The sequence below is a fragment of the Syngnathus acus genome, chromosome 14 (assembly GCF_901709675.1).
Source record: "Syngnathus acus chromosome 14, fSynAcu1.2, whole genome shotgun sequence".
NCBI lineage: Eukaryota > Metazoa > Chordata > Actinopteri > Syngnathiformes > Syngnathidae > Syngnathus > Syngnathus acus.
The window spans coordinates 9,145,794-9,167,327 of record NC_051099.1 but is presented as its reverse complement, the minus strand read 5'-3'; the positions used below and the strand labels follow the sequence as shown (position 1 = coordinate 9,167,327).

Sequence of the window (21,534 nt, the reverse complement as noted above, 5' to 3'; positions counted from 1 at the left end):
AATTGTGGTATAAGGCAAGTGCTCCTTTCTCCATTTATCATTTATCACCGTAGCTTGTGCGCCTGTATCCCACAGGGCTGTAACTGGTACATTATCAAAAGTACACTTGACCATCCTACGTCTACCAATTAATTTGACAAGTTTTCTCCCTTGCTTATTTGGAAAAATATCAAGTTTACCCATGTGTGATGACCACCCTTTTTCTCGCTTCTCACTCAAATGGTGATCCACCATTCTTACCGCGGTGCAGATGTGTTTGTGTTCCGGCTAGTGTTGAGTCTGACAGGCTTTGGAACAGTACGAGGCAGATGAGCAGCTTGCGCAGGTCTGGAGCTGCGTGTCACCTTGTTCCTCTCGTCGACAATGGTGGCAGTAGCGGGACTCCTGATGAGTTGGCTGGGTCACTGCTGGTCCCATGACAGCGGCCCTCTGGCGTTTCCCTGACGTAGAGGTGGAGCTCGGCATCCTCTGGATATGTGACCCGCCTGGCCACACTTGAAGCAGTGGTTGCAATTGTCTCCCTCGCCGTTGTCCTGGCAGGTTCTGCAGCCTCTCCTCCTTTGGGTGTTGTATGTTGGTTTCCTGGCGGGCTGGAACTTGCCGGCATTCAAGGAATTAAGCACCATTTGTTTCATCTCTGCAACTTCAGTTTTCAATTCAGCGACCATGGCCTGTACTTCCGGTGGAGGTGCAGCCATCTTGACTTTCTCCTTCACTACTGCTGTGTCCTGGGATGGAGTTGTGTGCACGCCGCCCTGCCGTTCATCCGAAGTTTGCAGCTCATTAATTCTAGGTTGCTTGATGCCGCTCCTCCTTAGCTTGTTTAGCCGCTCGGCTTCAAGGTTAGCTGCCTCATTGAGCCTTTCGATCAGTCTTTCATCTGTTACCTCCAAATTATCAAGAAGTGGTTTCATCTGGAATTTAATGTTGTCATTCAGTAGTCCTGTGCCCACTGATCTCAAAAATTTCTTCTTGACCAAGTCTGCATTGTAGTGTACAGCTGGTTCTCCTTTGGATGCATATAGGAGCCGATCTTTGAGCTCAATGGCCCTGAATAGAAAGTCCTTTGAGCTCAATGGCCCTGAATAGAAAGTCCTGGGGCGATTCTTTGGGCTCCTGGGAAAGGTTGATCAATTTTTGATACAAGTCGGATGTATCATCTTCTCTATAATGTCCTCTTAGTATTGTTTTTAACTGAGAAAGGGTTATATCAGTCTTTAGTTCAAGCATGTCTCTGAGTTTAAGCCCTGGGCAAATAGCTCTTATAACCGCTTCAATCACTTCTGATTCGCTGTGGCCTTTACGAAGTCCGTGTTCCATTTGATGGAGCAAGTTGGTATAGGACAGCCTTTCACGCTGCCCGCCTTCACCTATTTGGCCACAGATGCGAAACTCCCTGCGAATAGTCACCTCCGATATTTTGGCAGGTGATGGGCTTTGGCTCACGGCTGGTGATATGTCCACCATTTTAAGTTTCTCCTGCAATGCTTGTATCTCTACCCGCAGCTCCTCGTAGTTGCGCGTCGCATCAGTGGGGCGGTAAAAAGTGCTCCTCTCGCGAGCGTCACCTTCCCACACAGTGTCTTTAATAAACAGCAGCAATTCATCAATGAATTGGACTACTTCCACTGACTTGTGACTTTGCTCAACTTCATCAATTTTGTTTTCAATGAGTTTCATCAAGTCTCGTCGGCTCAACTTCTTGATGGCTTCCTCGTTCTCGCCAGTATCGTCGACATTGGAGCCCTTTAGAAAGTTACATACCCCCACTAGTTGATCCCTTTTTAGCCTACACAGCGTGGTAGTAACTTGGTCTCTTAACTGTTCTTGTTCCATCCTCGGCACTCACGAGGTAATCCGTTTGTCAGGAAGATCCCGGTTCGTTGTTGGAGCAGGGGGGGATTCGTTGGTAGCGATGCGCTAACGTTAACCGCTAACGATGTACCCACTCAGAGCTCTCGCTGATCTCGAACAAAAAAAAACCCGTCTCCTGGCTGGCTCGCCAAAATATGTTGCGGCTCCGAGTCACGACGAGGGGCAAGTTTTGCTTTCCAAGGGTCTTTTTATTCCTCCTCAACTTCTCTATCATACAGAACCGCCTTTCTCACATCTCCACACATCACTTTGTTATCTCTCTTTTTTCCTCCCCCACCTAACTGATCGCGGTGGTGCCTTTTTGGGCAGTTGGAGAAATCAACGTTAACAAGAAACCATGACAATTGTGAACACACAGAAAGATAATAAATAACTGGAACATCACTCAAATATTGGTGATCCCGTTGAGAGTTTCACATATGGATACTGCTGGGGCCTGAATTTCCCCACCCCTGGGGATCAATAAATATTCAATCAATCAATCAATTATAACATACATCAAAAATTATAACTTTAAACTTTATTAAGAAAAAAAAAGATTTTCTTTTAAAAAATAATAAAATAAAATAATACAAATTTTAATAAAAAAAAAAAGCAAAATGGTCTTCAAGCAAGCTTCAAATATTTAGCATTTAATTTCTGTACATGTACACAAAAAAGAGCCTTCGGTTGGAGGCTCCCCGACACATACAAGATGGAACCACCTGCAACACTCGTCACACTGAATCTGGTAAACAAAGAAAAAAGCAAGATCATACAATGCAGCACATTTACAATAATTTACAACGAATGTGTAATTCAATATATTTCTTAATCATCACATGCATTAGTTAACAAGACCTGACATAATTACCCATCTGTTGTCTGTGTCATGTGTAGCTTCCCCACAAACAAAGCACAAGTCAGATAAATCATCTGTGAAAACAAAGACAGAAGAATTGCTATAGTACTTCCCTGTGTAAAACTTAACTGAGTTGTATATAGCATTGATAGCACAGTCAGGACCATTCTTTGGGTGGCAATAACATCTCTTGGGTGCATATTACTTACCAGTCTCTAATAGAAGTGTGGTGGCAATTTGCAGCCTGTACCTATTTACATCATGTGCCTTTGCTTCATAGTGAGGTGTGTTATATATATATTGCTTCCAACATTTTATAAGTCGATTATTTGTCTTATAGAGTAATTACTCTAAAACTTAAGTTTCTGACGTTAGTGTAGAAATTAGCAGGTTCTGCAATGTGAATTTTTGGTGCGTCTCTGGATCTAATTTGCTTGATTTATGTACGTTGTGTATCTTACCCTCAACGTCGTAAAAAGAAGCTTTTCTTCTCAATACGTACTTCTCCTTCTTCGTAATACCATTTGGGTATTCTTGTTTTGTTTTGTAGGCAATAATTTGTTGGTAAATAGTTGGGTCCATTGTGCGGCAGCGTATTGTTGTCAGAAAACAATGGCGAAATGACACGAAGTGCGCACTTACAAGGTGGGGTAAAATGGGTGCTTTGGTGACAAGTTTGAATTCAAGACAATATTGTTTGACCAACAAAGGAAAGAAAACATTATCTATTTGTTTATTTATTTAACATCCAATATTGTATAGTTATCAGTGCACAAATCATTTATTTACATATACACCGTTTTAAATGGGGGGGAACATATTCTCACAGGGCACCCGTAAGGATGTGTTCCCCCCCTGTAATTTGGCCTAGGAATGAGGGAACCTGTTCAAATTTGCTACACTACCTGAACTGACCCCCAGGAAGACAGAAAAAAACCCCGCTGGAGTCCAGCACTCACCGTTCTCAAAATAAGGGGGGGGAACATATCCTCACGGGGCAGCCGTGAGGATGTGTTCCCCCCCTGTAATTTGGCCTAGGAATAAAGGAACCTGTTCAAATTTGCCACACTACCTGAACTGACTCCCAGGAAGACAGAAAAAAAACAGGAGTCCAGCACTCACCGTTCTGAAAATAAGGGGGGGGGGGGAACATATCCTCACGGGGCTCCCGTGAGGATGTGTTCCCCCCTGTAATTTGGCCTAGGAATGAGGGATTCTGTTCAAATTTGCCACACAACCTGAACAGACCCCCGGGAAGATAGAAAAAAAGCCAGTCGATGTCCAGGACTCACCGTTCTCAAAATTGGAGGGGGGCACAAATTTTCACGGCTTGACAATTTTTATAGAGTTCCTGTTACAATTTTTATCCCCCCTCCCCACCACCTGTCACTTTCCTTGGGACAAAAGGAGCCTTCGGAACTGAAATTTCTTCTCAATTATTCATTCAAATCAATTCACTCATCATTCTCGTTATGAAAGATTTGATCATAAAACGTGCGTGGCTTTTTCTTCAATGAACGTTTGACATTGCTATAGTGTCAGCTTTTAATTATATGGCGCTGTCATTTTAAAGCAAATCAATAAATGCAACAATATTAATTTGCTTTGAAAATACCTGAGTCATAAAATGGATGGATGAATGATAATCACAATTAAGTAGAAAGTCTCCTTTGTAATATATACTCCTTGTAGCATGTAACGGTACCCAAAAAGAGGAGTTTCTTTGCATCGAGGTTTATGCAAAGAGCTCACGTAATTATATTGTTGCTTTTTGGTGAAGTGAATGAGTGTTCCGTCTGTACGACTGGCCTTTGAATGCACCCCGCTTCAATGGCAGAACGCGGATGAATTTAAAGACATCAAATGAGAATAATCCTTTATAAAAATTAAAATTGACTGACGCAAACGTGAGTTCATGTTTTTATTGAAAACAACACAGTGCTGACGCCGTACGACATCGGTTTTTCGCTTTCCAAATAAGGCGTGCGCGCACCCGCGGCAGGGGGAACAAAATCTCACGGGGGAACCAAATCGAGCACAACACCGTAACCTTTAAACACTCAACTTTATTACAGCTTCTTAATCGCAACTCCGTAGTTGTATTCTCGCACTCCACTCTCGCTTCCTGGTCCGTACTCTCGTCACGTGACCCGCTTGACCGGGCATAACAATATGCCACACAAGCGTGTACGGTTTGAAATGTGCACAACCTCAAACCCCTGCGTCAGGCACAAAGGCCCCCAAAAGGACACAAATAATATCAAAGACTATAAACAGATTATTTTGTTCAGACAATACAAATTTTAGATGTTACCTGCTGACAGTTTCGACTGCTACTCCAGTCTTCTTGAGAGGTAACATCTAAAAACTTTTATTGTCTGAAAAAAAGAATCTGTTTATAGTATTACGAAGACATGACGAATCTCATCGAAATAATATCAAAGACTGTCTAAAGGTGCTTAATGAATGTGGAGAGAAGATTCCCAGGTTCGTATCACACTACTTGGATGTACTACCACCTGTTGGATTTGGCAGCACGGATGCGTCAGGTCTACTCAGCCAACTGGAGCAGTTGAGCAGAGAAATCTCAAGTCTGAGAGCAACGAGTGTGAATGAAAATCTTGGTGTGACTACTGCGGTTTTGATTTGCCAGTTGACAGCTATTGAGAGCCGCTGTGGTCCACTTGATCAGACGGGCAGAGCGGTTGCACCTGCGCAGGCGGAAACACCAGCGGTGCCAACACCCAAGCCCCAGGGTGAGGGTAAGGACACGCTGCCCGGTTCGTAGCATGGAGCACTGTTATGACGAAAGCTGATTGAAGGCGCTCGAGGCCTTCAAATGCAGCCACGCAGCTCGACGGCGGAGGAGTGGATGCTCATCCCAAAAAAGAGCACCGACGAAATGTTGGAATAATTGGCACAGGAGTAGAAGACCACAACCCTGTGATCAGAACCAAACTGGTGAGTGTGTTTGCCCTCTGTTCTCTCCTGAGTTTGATACTGACACACTATCCTCTGATCTGAGACATGTGACATGTCAGAAAATTTACTCCAATCGCAACAGATTTAGCTCACAGCAGAGTGCAATGAAGTGTCTCTGAAATGTACGATCCACAACTACAGCCAGCGGGGACCTACGTCCGTCGTTATTTTGAGGCTCGTAAATCCATAGCTAACATGGATAGTGTTCTGCACCTGTGCATGGGTCAATGCGGCCATAAATAAATGAACATCAATGAAGCTGTTTGCGTTCAATATTAGCACAGGAGAAAAAGACTTCAGGTGAACATGAAACACGATGTTTTTTTGGGGGGGGGTTTAATCGGGCGTGAAAACAAAAGGTGCAGCACATAAGGAAAGGAGGAGAGTGTTTAATTCAACGTAGATACAAGTAAAATAAATTAGACATGTTGAAATAGAGACGTGAATAAACTGAACAGTTGAGATGTTTGGAATGTGATACTGGCAACAAAGTCAGTAAAATGACATTTTAAAGAGCTAAAGTTACATTCAGATGCTCTCGGGAGGTTTTGGTTATCATTTGTATCAAATAAAAACAAGCTGAAGCTTCTTAGGAAAGAGTTAGTGTAAACAGAAGCAGAGGTGTCAAATCCAGGTCCAGAAAGTTGACACCATGCCACAGTTTGGCTCTTTTCAACCGAGCTTGCTCGGTGGAATAGAAACATCTGTGGCTAAAGCCAAATTTAGGCAGGGTCTCAACTTTCGGAACTTGGATTAGACACCTCTGAAGGGGATAATGTGATAACCACAGTAACATCTTCAGAGTTCAAGACAGCATTTTGGAACAAAAAAGTAGCTAGCTGACTAACCTTAATGCCACTTGGAACCTCAGGGGCTCCGATTAAACTGACGAGGCAAAACGAGCCAAGCAAGTTGACATGTTTCTAACTAGCTAAGAAAGCATTGTCGTTGGAGCTAATGTAGTTGGAGTCTAAGTAGGCATCTTCAAGCTGACAAAGTCTGTGAACTTTTGGTGTCAACTTAGATAGCTAAGAATGCCAGCATTGTCTTTGATTGGCATCATGCCTAGCTTGAGTAGCTTGCTTTGCTGAATAAAGACATTTATGTTGTCTTTGTGAGGAAGGAAGGAAGTCTGCACAGTGACTGTTTTCATAGCTAGCTAGTCGAGTTGCTGTCCTCTTAGTAGCTAGCTAAGCAGTCGTCACCAATTTAACAAGATGAGATAGCAACCCTTGTGAGGATAAGTGCTTCAGAAAATGGATGGATGGACTTAGCAACTCTGTAGAGAGCAAAGTGAGTTCATTGTTGTTTTAGCTAGCTCAGGAAGATGGTGTCTTATTAGCTAGCCACCATGCTGCAGTCTTCTTAGCTTGCCAGGGAAGTTGTGTCATCTTTGCACTTGTGGCTGGTTAAGATTCCCATACTCTAACTTCTATAAGTTAGCATTGCCTTAGCTACGCCTTCTTTTGGTATTGATCCTTCCATGTGAATCAGATTGAAGAGTTTGTCGTTTCAACCACCCTCAGACGGCTTTGTTGACGATAAAAGCATCGAAAGGTGGGGCGGGGACGACTGATGTAAAAACAGTGTCACTGACCAAACTTGGCTCATTAAGACTCTCACATGGTTAAATCATCTTCACCTGTGCGGTGAAGGAATCACATTCATTGAAGAGAAACTGTTGGCTTTTTTTTTTTAGCATTTACATGCAAACATACAAGAAAAAAAGTAACATTTGTATACACACACAGGCCACATCATTAGGAAGACCAGCATAATCGCATTGGGGGCATCTTTCTGGAAAAAAAACGTAATAAAAGCACCCATTTCCGTTGTAGAAAAGCCTCCATTTAACAACGACCATTCATTTTTGCAAAGGCAGTACAGTCAAACCTTTGTTTTTCGAACGTCCCGGTTCTCGAACAAATCGGAATTCGAACGAAAAATTCGAGATTTGTTTTGCTTCGGTTGTCGAACAAAAATTCGGAGGTCGAACCTCGCGAGATGAGCCGAGAAGACCCGAGAAAACCCGACCGCGCGGCCAGGATGTCGACTGACTCCGTTCGTTGTTATTGTAGTTTCGTTACTTTGAGGATTGTATTAACCCCGAATCATTGATTGATTGATTGAATATTTATTGATCCCCAGGGGTGGGGAAATTCAGGCCCCAGCAGTATCCATACCACAGAGTGGGTATACAAAAGACACACAGATGGCATGAGCGCAACTCAATAGGCTCTCACAAGGCTGCCACACAACGGCGCCACAAAGAAAGTCAGAAAGTGCACAAGATAAAAGCCATCCAAGCAAAAACAAAGCTAAAAGACAAAGGAAAAAAAGTAACAGCGGCCAACCAGCACCCCTCAATACAAGAGAACACCCCAAAACACACAAAATAGCCTCCACGGGGTCCATAGACAGGTGTAAGGGCAGTCCAGTTCAACGGCGCCCAATGGACCGTGGTCGTGAATCGGTGAAAAACATCACAAAGCAGGCAAACGTGTGAGCAGCGTCCTGGGCACCCAGTCGGGTGCACGTGCAGATGGTCGTCACGGGGCTAGCATGGCGAAAGTCGTTGGTTCCGACGAGCACGAGGGAGCGGATTCCCCACAGGGGTCGCGGCTGCAAGGCCAAGGCGAGGGACCCGGTCATCACTGGCCGGATAAGCAGGAAGCCGTCGTAGAGTTACGCCGGCCTCGACCGATGATCCCGGTCCCACGAAGAAAAAAATTAATAAAAAACATCCGATCCGAAGAGATACCGAGGTGCGGTAGAAGGCACCAGCATCGCCGAATGGACAAAAAGACAAAGAAAAAGGAGAAAAGAAGGAAATAAAGAGGAAAAGAGAGAACACTGCTGGGAGGCAGCCACTTACGGCGCCATACCGGGGAAAAAAAATAATAAATGCCTCCAAAGAAAGCAAGTGGGAGCAGTAAAGCCATCCTAAAACACAAAGACGCTCTTAAAGCAATGCGACAGTGAGCGCCCGGCGCGCTGCGGTTGTGCGATCGGACCAAATTAAGCTCCCTGCGCACTGAGGTCCACTTAGATTTTGGAAAGTACATCAGGACTTTAAAAATATTTTCTAAATTTTAGCGACAGCTCTGTCACAATAATGCGACCAGCGTGGTGCAGTTGCGCGGTTGGCGGCGCGCTACGGTTGCGCGTTCGGAGGCGCGCTGCAGTTGCGCGTTCGGAGGTGCGCTGCAGTTGCGCGATCGGACAAAAATACGCAAATGAAAAAATGCTTAAAAAAGGCGGTATTTTTGTCTTGGAACGGATTAAAGTTTTTCCATTATTTGTAATGGGAAAATAGATTCGGAATTCGAACGATTCACTTCTCGAACCGCCTTCTGGAACTGATTGCAGTCGAAAACCGAGGTTTGACTGTATTGCGAAATATGTGACCAGTGAATGGATACAACAAAACATGCCAATTTTTATGCTCGTATTTGTTTTGAATTGCATCAACAGCGAGATTGTGGAGAGGGTCCACGACATCAGATTCCTGGGAGTCCAGATCTCTGATGACCTCTCCTGGACACGCAACACCTCAGCTGTCATCAAGAAGGCAAGAATGGTTCCTCCTATGGGAGCCTGCTGACGTCCTGCCTCACCACCTGGTACGGGAGCTGCACTGCTGCAGATAGAGGGAGGCTACAGAGGACAGTCAAAGCAGCGCAAAGGCTCATCGGCTGCCCTCTCCCCTCCCTGACGGACATATACAACAACTGGTGCGTCAGCAGAGCTCACAACATCATCAAAGACAACACACATCCCGCCTCCCTGCTGTTTAAACTGCTTCCTTTGGGGAGGCGCTACAGAGGCATTCGAACAAGGACTACCAGACTGAAAAAGTTTCTTCCCAAGAGCCATCACCGCTCTGAACTCTGAGAAAACAACACCAGCTATAATACAACACCGACACTCCTTTAAAAACTACGTGCAATAACTATTTACTATTTATTATTTACTTTCTGTACAAACCTCATTCATGTTAATACATATACCCACATTGAACATACTGTAAATAAGATTTTTTAACCTTCATTCTTAGACTAATAGCTATACTGTAAATAAGATCTTTCACTTTTATTCTCGACTTCCTTTTATACTTTTTTAAATTTTGTATGTTTGCATTAGGAAGGGAGCAGCTATCCGAATTTTGTTGTACAACTAAGTTGTAAAATGACAATAAAGGGCGTTCTATTCTAAATGTCATGCGTCATGTTGACTAACCCTCGTTGGGGGCTCTGGAACCGGTTTTCATTTCTTCTGAAAAGAGTTTTGCGTTTGGCCCACAATCAAACACATTTGAGTGCTCATCACATTGATGAAGTTCAGTCCATTGAACAGGGTTCACAGTTGCTCCAAGTTTTGCGGCGGACCATGGCCGAAACACAAAAGCATGAACACTGCTCACAATAGGGGGATGTGCGCTTTTCATTAGATGGATTGGACGAGGTGCAGCATGTGAAACCATGGCAATAACCACACAGCACAAACAACATCCTAACCCTTTTCCTGGGAAAACATTCGACGTGACCCCCTGCGCAGACAAACTGGCCGCCTAAATTGTACCGGTAGAAAAGGCTGCTCTGAATTGTCTCGCTAGTGAGGACAAAGACACGAACGGCACCAGTAAAAGGAACTCAAACCGGAGCTGAAGCTGCAAAGTGAACGTGCAAGATCCAAAATGGATGCCTTTGGCACAAAATGGAGGCCCAAAGCACAGAAAGTCAACATTTTCAAATAAAGAGACAGAGAAGGAAGCCACCTGGCGGCCCTGTTTCCAAATGGGCGAGGACCCCGCCTCCGTCACACGCCCCGGTCACACGACCTGCAGCGCCCTCTCGTGGCCGTCCAGCTGCACCTTGATCTTGTGCAGCTCCTCGATCTCCTGGTGGTGGCGCTCCGTCTTGTGGCGCACCAACGAGCGGTAGAAGTGAACAGTGAAGACCACAAAGATGACGCCCACAGGCACCATGATGACGGTAGACGCCAGCGCCGCCAGCCAGCCGCTATCCCGTGCGGCAGTCTCGGCGGCGGCCGATGCAGCGCCTCCCGAGTCCACAGGCAGGAACTTGATCCAGCAGAGGAGCACCACCTCGGCCAGGAAGAGCAGGATGCCCAGTGCGGTGGAGAAGCCCCACGCCAGCTCGATGTAGTAGTGCATGCGCTCATGCGGCGACTCGCTGACAGAGTTGAGGTTGTGGATGTTGCTGACCGCCTCCACGTTGGGCAGAATGCACGTGCTGATGAGCAGCGCAAACAGGTGCACGGCCACCAGCACCGTGGTGCACACGCTGAACGCCACCAGTAGCACGCGCGGGTAACTGTACTGCATCTCGAGTTGCACTTCCACCATGGCCACCTTGCACCGCAACACACATACTCATTGTGGGTTGGAACTATATAAGAGGCACACTCCTTTTTCCTTGTAATTGCGCATGCCAATAAATAGGGACACCGATTGACAGCGAAAATAGCGAGGGTGGTGGTGTGAATAGCCAAATGCAAGTGCAAAAATGCCGAGATCCACTCGTAGGTAAAGTCTTGTGACAAGATAATTGAAGGAAACTGACCATCGCAAAGCCTGAAAGGAGCGCTGAGGTCCTGCTGGAGGCCTTAAGCTTCGCCCTGCTCAGGTAGAGCTTCCTCCAGGAGAGGGCCTGCACCGAATGGTGGTTAGAGCTGACGAGCTCCAGGTAGCTACGCCGCACCCAGTCCCTGTAGTCCATGCCACTGCCGCCTCCACCATCTGGGGCCTGCTCTGACATGCCCGGGGCCGGTGAGCCCCTGGGCACGTTGAGCTCTCTGCTCATACTGCCTGATTGGTACGTACAACGGAAGAATGTCTTGACATTGTATTACAATGCAGTAGCGTAGTATGCCTGAGTGTTCATCAAAAACAAGACTGTGAGCCACTAACATTATGCACAACTTGATTATGAACACTGCGCTTACACGTTGACACGTTGAGGTTAAACAACAATGATTCCATTCAAATCTCAAGCAAGGAAATGTCAAATAACAAATGTGGCCAACATGTTTACAGTTATCAAAGCAAATTTAGTGAACTTAAAAGTTAAATACACGAGAAGTTTACATTTGCAAACCACTGTAGTTAACTAATATCAATCATAAATATTGACTAACTCTATTACGTCAGGTAGCGATAGACGACGTACAAAAATCGAGTTGCGCTATTGCCAGGGGAAGGCAACGCCGTCGTAAACGGATATTTAAAACTGTACTAAGTAAAAGTGGGATCCGTTTACACACCTTGGCTAACGTCAGACTCCTTTATTCATAAGCACTTCCAACATGATACGGAGCGAAAACGTTGCACTCAAACTCGGATTAAGCTTTAAAAACAACGCAAAACTCGGGAGAAAAATCTCATAGACTTGCTAGCTAGCCAAGTTATTGGCCTAGCTCCAATCCAATCGAATTTCCTTGAGTGTGAGACTGTAAAATGTGATTTTGTTGGACTCACCTGGGCGTCAAAGTGGTTTGACAGTAGCGAGTGGCCGAGAGTGTAATTACAAGATTAGCTTCCACAGTACAAACTCGCACAGTCCTACGTTTACAAACGTTCGGAGTGGGAAACAGCTTCCGGGTTTCATTTACACTTGCTTGACGACTTACGACTTCTCGACTTCCGCCGCGACAAGCTCTGCGAGTATGAGTTTTGTTTCGTTTTTCAATGGGGAAAATGTAGAAAGTTTAAATTATTCATATCGGCCCCGTCCAAACACACACACAGCCACACACACACACACACACACACACACACACACACACACACACACACACACACACACACACACACACACACACACACACACCCCTACGGTCTACAATGACGTGTACACCGAGTAGTGCACGAAGTGTTTGAAAGCGCCGTGTAAAACCCTGCGAGAACTTTTATTATATTTGCTAATCTTGCAAACTTAGGAACTTACTCGCTTGTATTGGGTATATTTTTAAATATATATTTTTTCTTATTTCCTTTTTATTACGATGTTTTGTTCGTTGATTTTATTTATTTATTCCAATTTACTTTTTGGGGTTTGGGATATTTGTTGGTTCACTATGTGCATTGTGCCTCTCTCATTCATCGTGCCATGTTTGTGACTACGTTTGACAGTGTGACCACTCGAGCACATTTAATGCACTTGAATCCTAGGAACCATCGGATGTTCAATGACTGAATGGACTGATTGTCCTACAGTGATTGTCCTACAGTTACGATACATTTGGACAAGACTCCAATAAATTGAGACAGGGCACAAAGTTATAAACTGCTCTATTCTTTTTTTTATAAAACTGCTCCATGGCCCTATAATTAAATTGGCTGCCACGAAATACAATCTACATGGAGCAAGTCGAATCTTCCTCCATATCACGAGCGCTCGAAGGATGAATTCTTGTACTAGTGTAGGAAAGCACCGTACCAAGGTTGACACGCAGAGAAAGAATGGATTGAGGCAGCTACTTGAGGTGAGCGATAGGATACGACGACCAGCCGCCGAGCTCTCGCGAGATTCGGCGAGACTATAAGTTAAGGGAACATGGCGTCGTCTAATTTGCTGAAGGTAGGATCCCCAGTCCAATTTAATCAATTCCCGCTTATCGGCCGCCGAAGCGCCTGTCACCTGCGAGCCGTCGCGTCTCCACGAGAGTCTCCCGCTTCCGGAAGACCCCCGTCTGCCTACCCCCGCCGGTGTTTTCCGCATTGACGCCGGCGCGGGGAGCATTTAACTTGGCTAGCCTTAGCTCCCTGCCGGAGGTTTAGCTCAATGGCAAAGCTACCACATTAGCCTCTTAAATGAGGAAAGTGGGGACAGCGGCACACGCGAAGGGCGGATGGAAGATAGGAAGGCCTGGCCGTGAGGGGTCCTTGGAAGGCGGTGGGACGTGTTTTTGTTTGCACAATCCCACGCAGGAGCCGCGATATCTTCTGTCAAGTCAGTCAGGCGCTCGCACACACACACACACACACACACGCACACATCAATCTGCAGCTGACTGGCTGGCCCCCTTCAAGCGCACCTTAGGCTGCCGAAAGGCAACTGGCGGGGGTATTTTCTGCACACTGAGCCGCAACTAGGCCCCCCTCACTGGCGTCAAACGCAGCCTGACGGTCACCTATTTGTCTTAGTTTTTCTATCAATAATCATGCATATGGACAGGCTGCATAGGTACTCCTTGACAGGTGGTTGCCGAGTACTCAAGGCGCAGTACTGGAGGTATAGAAACCACGGTTCAAGATTTGTAACATGTATTTTTGTCCCTTGCAGAACAAAGGCTCCCTTCAGTTTGAGGATAAATGGGCCCTAATGCGTCCCATCGTACTAAAACTGTTACGGCAAGAGTCGGTCACCAAGCAGCAGTGGTTCGACCTTTTCTCGTGAGTTTGACCAAAAAAAAAAAGTTAATTCTAAAGGGAAACTTTGTTTAGGCGATGTCTTCTTCTCGTGCAGAGATGTCCACGCCGTGTGCCTGTGGGATGACAAAGGTCCCGCTAAGATCCACCAGGCCCTTAAAGAGGACATCCTCGACTTTATCAAACAAGCACAAGCGGTAAGGCTGAGACTAGAATGGAAAATTTGAACAATATAGCGGCTTCTCACATTTCATTTTCATGCGATAGCATCTTCTCACATTTCATTTTCATGCGAAATAAATGTTTATTTTTATTGATGCCTTCCCTCTGCATGCTAAGACACTGGCATATTTCCCACTCTGCCGTAACTGCCATCTTCAAATGGAAAAACATTGTAAAAAGCATCACGTCAGCAGAGGCGATCCAAAAGGCGACCGCTGCTCTCTCAATAACGCCTCTTTTGAAGGAAAACTAAGCCACGGTTTGCCACTGTTGTCTCAAAGCGGGTGCTGAGTCACCAGGATGACACAGCACTGCTGAAGGCCTACATTGTGGAGTGGCGCAAGTTCTTCACGCAGTGCGACATCTTGCCCAAGCCCTTCTGCCAGCTGGAGATCACCTTGATGGGCAAGCAGGGCACCACCAAGAAGTCCAATGTGGAGGACAGCATCGTGCGAAAGGCGAGTAGCCGAACGGCGCGGGAACACGAACTCTGCTAACGACCGCCACTGGTCTCCACAGCTGATGCTGGACACGTGGAACGAGTCCATCTTCTCCAACATCAAGAGCAGGCTACAAGATAGCGCAATGAAGCTGGTCCATGCTGAACGGCTGGGGGAAGCCTTCGATTCTCAGTTGGTCATCGGAGTACGAGAGTCCTACGGTAAGCAACGGTCCACCAACAGCGGTGAAACCGCCTGGCGCCGGTAGATATCGTGTGAGGCGCGCCTCCCTAAGTGAAGTTATTTCCACACGCGCAGTTCTGAGGCGTATGGTGAACAAACAGGGGGAGGCCTGTATTTTTGTCAATTGGTCTGCTGTGCACAGATGTGCGTGTTGCAGTAACGACACCTTTACGCACAGTCAATATATCTGCTGCAACTGATTTACTCGGGTCATTTTATTTGACGTTCCTTCCTCCCTTTGTTCCCGCAGTGAACTTGTGCTCAAACCCCGACGACAAGCTGCAGATCTACAGGGACAACTTTGAAAAAGCCTACATGGATTCCACCGAGCGCTTCTACAGAACGCAGGCGCCCGCTTACCTCCAGCAAAACGGCGTCCAGAACTACATGAAATACGTGAGGCCGAGTCACGATTGCGCCGCTGCCGGCAATCAGAATCTAAGCCACCTACGTGCTCGACTAGGCTGATTCCAAGTTGAGGGAAGAAGAAAAACGTGCACTTCGCTACCTGGAGACAAGGCGTGACTGCAACTCTGTACAAGCGGTGAGTGAGCGCACCGCAAGCTCTCCTTTTTCTTTGGAATGTTCTCACGCGACGGGCTTTTGGCCAGCCCCCGTTGCAAAGCGACGGAGGCGCGCACGATAGACGACATCTGGCTGCGGCCGGGCTGGGCATGACTGAGCCTTCACGTTAGCCAAGCTCAGCCCCCGGGGCAGAGCAATCCAATTTTGCTTGAGCTATCTCCTGCGACTGCTCTGCTCTCCAGCTGATGGAGTGCTGCGTCAATGCCCTTGTAACGGCCTTCAAGGAGACCATCTTGGCAGAGTGTCCCGGCATGATCAAGAGGAATGAAACAGACAGTGAGTGCCCAGTTGACTTTGGGGCAGGGACACAGCTGTGAGCAGAACCTTCATGCGCCGGTTTTGCCGCCGCAGAGCTGCACTTGATGTTCTCGCTGATGGACAAAGTGCCAAACGGAATCGAGCCCATGCTTAAGGACCTGGAGGAACACATCGTGAGCGCTGGCCTCGCCGACATGGTGGCCTCCGCCGAGACCATCACCTCGGTGAGTGCCGCAAAGGACCTCGCTTTAAAATGACAGAAGAGGCAGCTTTGGGATGGGTGGATTTTTGCTCTCACCCTTTCAGGACGGGTATTTGCTCTTTTGTTGCAGGACTCGGAGAAGTACGTGGAGCAGCTGCTCACGTTGTTCAACCGCTTCAGTCGGCTTGTGAAAGAGGCCTTCCAGGACGACCCTCGGTTCCTCACCGCCAGAGACAAAGTGAGCACGGGTCCTCATTGTCGCTGGCGCTGTTCCCTTTTGTTTTTTCTCAACTTTTTCTCACCTCTCGGCAGGCCTACAAAGCCGTTGTCAACGATGCCACCATCTTTAAATTAGAACTTCCTATGAAACAGAAAGGGTAAGACCTTGTGAGATAGCCCCACCCCAAACACTGTCTCACGACTTTCTGCGCCTGTAGCGCGGGCTTGAAAACACAACCTGAGTCCAAGTGTCCAGAGCTGCTGGCCAACTACTGCGACATGCTGCTCAGGAAGACGCCGCTCAGCAAGAAGCTCACGTCCGAGGAGATTGAGGCCAAGCTCAAGGAAGTGGTGAGCGTGTGTGTGTGTTTTTTAGTTTTTTGTTTTGCTCTGCCTGTAGGTGCACACAAATGACCTACTCTCTTAAATATTAGGTCCACGTGACACAATAGGTAGCTTATTGCATCATGTCTTTCTATTGCAGTCTGGAAAGGCATATTGTGCAAAGACACTTTTTGGTTTGGTGTGTACCTAATCAAAGTGAATGGCGATTCCTTCATGTCTCGTTGTCTCGTAGCTGTTGGTTCTGAAATACGTCCAGAACAAAGACGTGTTCATGCGCTACCACAAGGCCCACCTGACGCGCCGCCTCATCCTGGACATCTCGGCCGACAGCGAAATCGAGGAGAACATGGTGGAGTGGCTCAGGGTGAGATGAAGTGAAAAAAGTTGCCTCAAAAATTGGAACCTGGACAAACATCACCGAGGTTTGGCTGTCATTAATCCCAAACAGGAAGTGGGGATGCCGGCGGACTATGTCAACAAGCTGGCCAGGATGTTTCAGGACATTAAAGTGTCTGAGGACCTCAACCAGTCTTTCAAAGAAATGCACAAACACAACAAGCTGGCTCTCCCAGGTAAAAGACAGCGACACATCGTCGCTTTCCTCTTCCTGTAGGTCAGCGGTGGCCAACCCGCGGCTCGCGAGCCGCATGCGGCTCTTTGGCTGGTTTCATGCGGCTCTTCAGGAGATTTCACATGACAAGCGTCAAAATGCTTGGCTGGCGCTGCCATTTATCCCCCCTAGGTGGCGCGCTGACCAGTTGAATCGGTTTGAGTTGAAAAGAAGAAGAAGAATGACGTACTCTAAATGATGACAAATGCGCGCGATCATTTGAGTTGTAAATAATTTGTTTCAAGTTCGCTCTCAAAATGGCAGGGAAAAAAGCACAGCCAAACGAAAATATGAAGAACACAGGACGTTTTTAACAGAGTGGGAGAGTTTATATTTTTTTGTTGAACGTAATGGCAAACCATTCTGCCTTATATGTCAGGCATCATTAGCGCATTTCAAAGCTTCAAATCTTCAGCGTCACTTCAGCTCAGTCCATCCTAATATCGACCAGGAATTTCCAAATGGGACTGAACTTCGCAAGCACAGGTTGGTCACTTTGAAAAGTCAGGCAGAAAAGCAGATGCAGTTTTTCCAAAAATTTACAAACCACTCAGAGACCGTAACGCTTGTGTGTGTGGGGGGGGGGATGATGTGGCTCTTTGCGATGACACAGTAAAAAATGTGGCTCTTAGTCTCTGACTGGTTGGCCACCCCTGCTGTAGGTGGTGGGAGAACGCCGTTTTACGTGGCGGCTTAAAATGCGCTAAGCAAGCGGCCTCTGTGTTTCTTTAGCCGACTCTGTCAACATCAAGATCCTGAACGCCGGCGCGTGGTCACGCAGCAGCGAGAAGGTGTTTGTCTCGCTGCCCACGGAGCTGGAGGACTTGATCCCAGAGGTGGAGGACTTCTACAAGAAGAACCACAGTGGACGCAAATTACATTGGCATCACCTCATGTCCAATGGCATTGTGGGAGTCGCGCGCACGCAGATCTCACCCAATCGCACCGAACCCAGCCAGCGCTGATATCTGCCCTTCCCACAGATCACCTTCAAGAACGAGGTGGGCCAGTACGACCTGGAGGTGACGACCTTCCAGCTGGCCGTGCTCTTCGCCTGGAACCAGAGGCCCAGGGAAAGGATCAGCTTCGAGAACCTCAAGCTCGCCACCGAGCTACCCGATGCTGAGCTGCGACGCACTCTCTGGGTGAAAAGCACACAGAGAGGGATTGAAAAGACAGTTGAAACCGTCGTCATTATGGGACTCCTTCTGTGCACTTCTCACGCTCGGCGTGTCCCCCTCCCCCCTCTGTTGCAGTCCTTGGTGGCGTTCCCCAAGCTGAAGCGGCAAGTGCTGTCGTACGACCCAGCGGTGTCGTCGCCCAAAGACTTTGCTGAAGGAACGTTGTTCTACATCAATCAAGAGTTTTCACTCATGTAAGCAAAAGTCTTGAGTTCCTCCAATACCAGTCCCGTCTCGATGAGATACGTTCTCCATCGATCGAGACCGATATGCGCCGCAGTTGGATACCTCGCTTTGTCTCTGGGCCCATATGAAGTGCTTATTTCTCTTTGGATTTTTGTGTGTGCCACGTAGGACGATGAAATGCAATGTTAAATGTCGCAACATCCGTGTGGATTCATTGGCGCCTTTTTTTTTTTTTTTTTGTCTGCATATCTTTTCAGAAAAAATTCCAAAGTCCAGAAGCGGGGAAAGATCAACCTGATCGGTCGACTGCAGCTCACTACGGAGAGAATGCGAGAGGAGGAGAACGAGGGCATCGTGCAGCTCCGGATACTCAGAACCCAGGTTCGTCGCCGCTGTCGTCCTGCTGTATAGAGCTAGCGGTCGTGCATTCCCTTTTCCAAACAGATTCTCCAAGTGTTGAGTGTGAACAATTTGCCAAAACCATCTTATTGCCATTATTTAATTATTTCAGTATTAAGATGATGATGAATTAAGCGATTACCGTGTTTTTCCATGCAAAATGCGCCCCCGTGCATAATACGCACCCTAGAAATGGCATGTCGATGCTGGAAAAAAGCCTGTACCCATGTATAATACGCACCCAAATTTTGACTCTTACTTAAGTCCGTAAACGTAAAATTATTTCAGAAAAAAGATAATCTTTGGGAACAACCGGATGTTATTCAGTATCACTGCGCATGCCTAGCAAACTCGATAGCGAAGAAATGTTTCGGATTTGTGTAGGGTACCTTGTGACAGCAAACGAGCAGGTGATCGAGCAAGCGTCTGATACGAGAGCATTGTGTTCGTATGGAGCGTGTTTGAAGTGAACAGCAGAGAAGAAAGGAACAAGGCAAAGTGTTGTTAAATAAAATATTACCTGTAATACGCATTTTGTTATTTGCTGATTGAAACTGCTAATTAAACTGTGAATTGAAACTAATAGGTAGAGAACTGAACTCTCGCTCTTTATATAGCTGACGTGTCTTGCGCATCCGTTCTGCGCATACTGTCATGGCGGCCTCCGTATGATATCCGGTCTGCGATGGAGATTAAAGAACAAACAATATTTGACAATAACACACCATCAAGGATTGCACCATTGCATCAAACGATGTGTCGTCAATTATGAATTTTACTGACTAAGTGTGTTGGGCAGGATGGCTGAATGCGATGCACGATTGACAACAAACAAGAAGAAAGGTGTGATTTCAAGTTTTATTTCGAGGGAGATTTTCTTCAAAAATTGTTGTACCCATGCATAATGCGCACCCCAGATTTTAGGACAATAAATTAGTTAAATTTTGCGCATTATGCATGGGCAAACACGGTACTCCTCCCATGTATTTTGGAACACATTTTTTTACATCGTTTTTACTCCGATACTTCCTGTGATTTTTTTTTCTTTGCGTATAGAATCACTCCTTGCTCTTAATGCCATCCCATTTTCTTTTGCACACAGGAGGCCATCATCCAGATCATGAAAATGAGGAAACGCATCAACAATGCACAGCTGCAGACAGAGCTCGTGGAGATCTTAAAGAACATGTTTTTACCACAGAAGAAGATGATCAAGGAGCAGATCGAGTGGCTTATCGACCACAAGTACATCAAGCGGGACGAGGCCGACATAAACACCTTCATCTACATGGCATAGCACGACGCTTTGGACAACCCCCCGCCCCCCCTCCACCCCCACCCCCACTCAAAGGGGCCTGACGGACGCTCGACCACTTCTCGGCCCGCTCTGCCCCCGTCGCACCATTTCCCACTCCCCCGTGCTCTATTTAAAATGAAATCCTGTGCAGGGAGGCATGAATCAAAAGACTACTTCAAAACACTTCCTGCCTTAAGGTTGCATCAAGAAGAAAAGCAAAGCCTGCCCCTCATGGTTTTCACTGTTTTTATTTGGGAGGCTGCCATTCATGTTTTGTTTCACCCCTTCCGAAACGCTGCGACGGCGTGCCGGCTAGCTCACGCCTACCCGACGCTTGTGGAATCCTACAGACAAACGCTGCGGGATGTGGGGGAGGAAACACACAATTTGTCTTTGCCTGTGCGAGCAAAGCCTCCAGCTAGTCGCTTTAAGGCACTGTGGGACTTGGGCTTAGTTTGTGTTGTTCTTGTGAGAGTAAGTATCACTTAATCAGGAATTCCTTTTTTTGCGTACAGTGCCAGATCGACACGGGACCGCCTTTACCCCACCCACCCCACCCACCCCCAGAATTGAAATTTCGGTTTTCTGAGGGGGATAAAGGAAGAAGTGGGATGGACGTTTTGGATTGCGAAATGTCCTCAGGGTCAACGAAGGGCGGTGTTGAAGGTTTAAACCGGGTCAGAAACCCGAGTCAGTATTATCAAAAGCTTTTCAGCAGTGTGTACCGCGAGATGTGAATAAATAAAATAAACAGCACCTTAACATGAAAGATTTGCCGACGCGCCTCTTTGTGCTGCCTTAACTACATAGTTTGTTAATTCTGACCTTTAAAGCTTGCGTATCACGGTAATAAATTCTACTGTTTTACATTTTACTCATTCAGTTGTGGTCTATATGAAGTGGAACAGCGATGCTTCTGTCTGAATTCTTTGTTTTGATAGCATCACAGGTTTTCTACTTGTTCTGAGGTGCGGCTCAGAGCAAGCCGTTTTGGTGCAGTCTCTTTAAATGCAAATGAGATGCTTCATACCCCACTCCATCCTGGCCGCAAGATGTGCGCCTCCCTTTCCAGTTGACATATTTGTCGTTTTTTAGTCGAGGTAGCTGTCAGGTCTAAGCACCATCAGGCATTCGTTTACCCACTGAAACAGAGGAGAAGACAACGAGTAATTGCTTTACTCGCGAGGAGAACTAACAGAGAGCGTTTCAGTCACATTCTCCATCAATTCTGAAAACTCCCTGTTTTCCTCCTCTTTT

At 46.7% G+C, this 21,534-nt stretch overlaps 2 protein-coding genes and 1 long non-coding RNA gene across 6 annotated transcripts; 1 reads left to right on the top strand and 2 right to left on the bottom strand.

Moving 5' to 3' along the window:
* Positions 1 to 2,486: 2,486 nt before the first annotated feature.
* LOC119133971 lies at positions 2,487 to 2,994 on the bottom strand. Its single transcript, XR_005100227.1, has 2 exons — positions 2,926 to 2,994; positions 2,487 to 2,790 (listed from the first exon to the last, which is right to left on the bottom strand). It is a non-coding gene; the product is annotated as an uncharacterized LOC119133971 (long non-coding RNA).
* Positions 2,995 to 9,629: 6,635 nt separating this feature from the next.
* On the bottom strand, positions 9,630 to 12,423 carry orai2 (ORAI calcium release-activated calcium modulator 2). 3 transcript variants are annotated; one of them, XM_037270320.1, is made up of 3 exons: positions 12,198 to 12,423; positions 11,284 to 11,528; positions 9,630 to 11,072 (listed from the first exon to the last, which is right to left on the bottom strand). In XM_037270320.1, exons 2-3 carry the CDS (start codon positions 11,521 to 11,523, stop codon positions 10,530 to 10,532), a joined length of 783 nt encoding a protein of 260 aa, XP_037126215.1. In that variant the 5' UTR covers positions 11,524 to 11,528; positions 12,198 to 12,423; the 3' UTR covers positions 9,630 to 10,529. The 3 variants fall into 3 exon arrangements, with proteins under 3 accessions (XP_037126215.1, XP_037126216.1, XP_037126217.1); XM_037270321.1 differs by lacking the exon at positions 12,198 to 12,423 and adding an exon at positions 11,866 to 12,191; XM_037270322.1 differs by lacking the exon at positions 12,198 to 12,423 and adding an exon at positions 11,982 to 12,191 and having other exon boundaries at positions 11,284 to 11,538.
* A 778-nt stretch (positions 12,424 to 13,201) lies between these two features.
* LOC119133922 (cullin-5) lies at positions 13,202 to 21,150 on the top strand. 2 transcript variants are annotated; one of them, XM_037270216.1, is made up of 19 exons: positions 13,202 to 13,299; positions 14,005 to 14,114; positions 14,188 to 14,287; positions 14,594 to 14,770; positions 14,832 to 14,973; positions 15,246 to 15,391; positions 15,459 to 15,539; positions 15,763 to 15,856; positions 15,932 to 16,062; positions 16,171 to 16,278; positions 16,353 to 16,417; positions 16,478 to 16,610; positions 16,837 to 16,968; positions 17,053 to 17,176; positions 17,947 to 18,122; positions 18,198 to 18,359; positions 18,471 to 18,589; positions 18,839 to 18,962; positions 20,083 to 20,277. In XM_037270216.1, the coding sequence occupies exons 1-19, from the start codon at positions 13,276 to 13,278 to the stop codon at positions 20,275 to 20,277; spliced, it is 2,343 nt and encodes a 780-aa protein (XP_037126111.1). In that variant the 5' UTR covers positions 13,202 to 13,275. The 2 variants fall into 2 exon arrangements, with proteins under 2 accessions (XP_037126111.1, XP_037126109.1); XM_037270214.1 differs by having other exon boundaries at positions 18,198 to 18,589; positions 20,083 to 21,150.
* Positions 21,151 to 21,534: the final 384 nt, after the last annotated feature.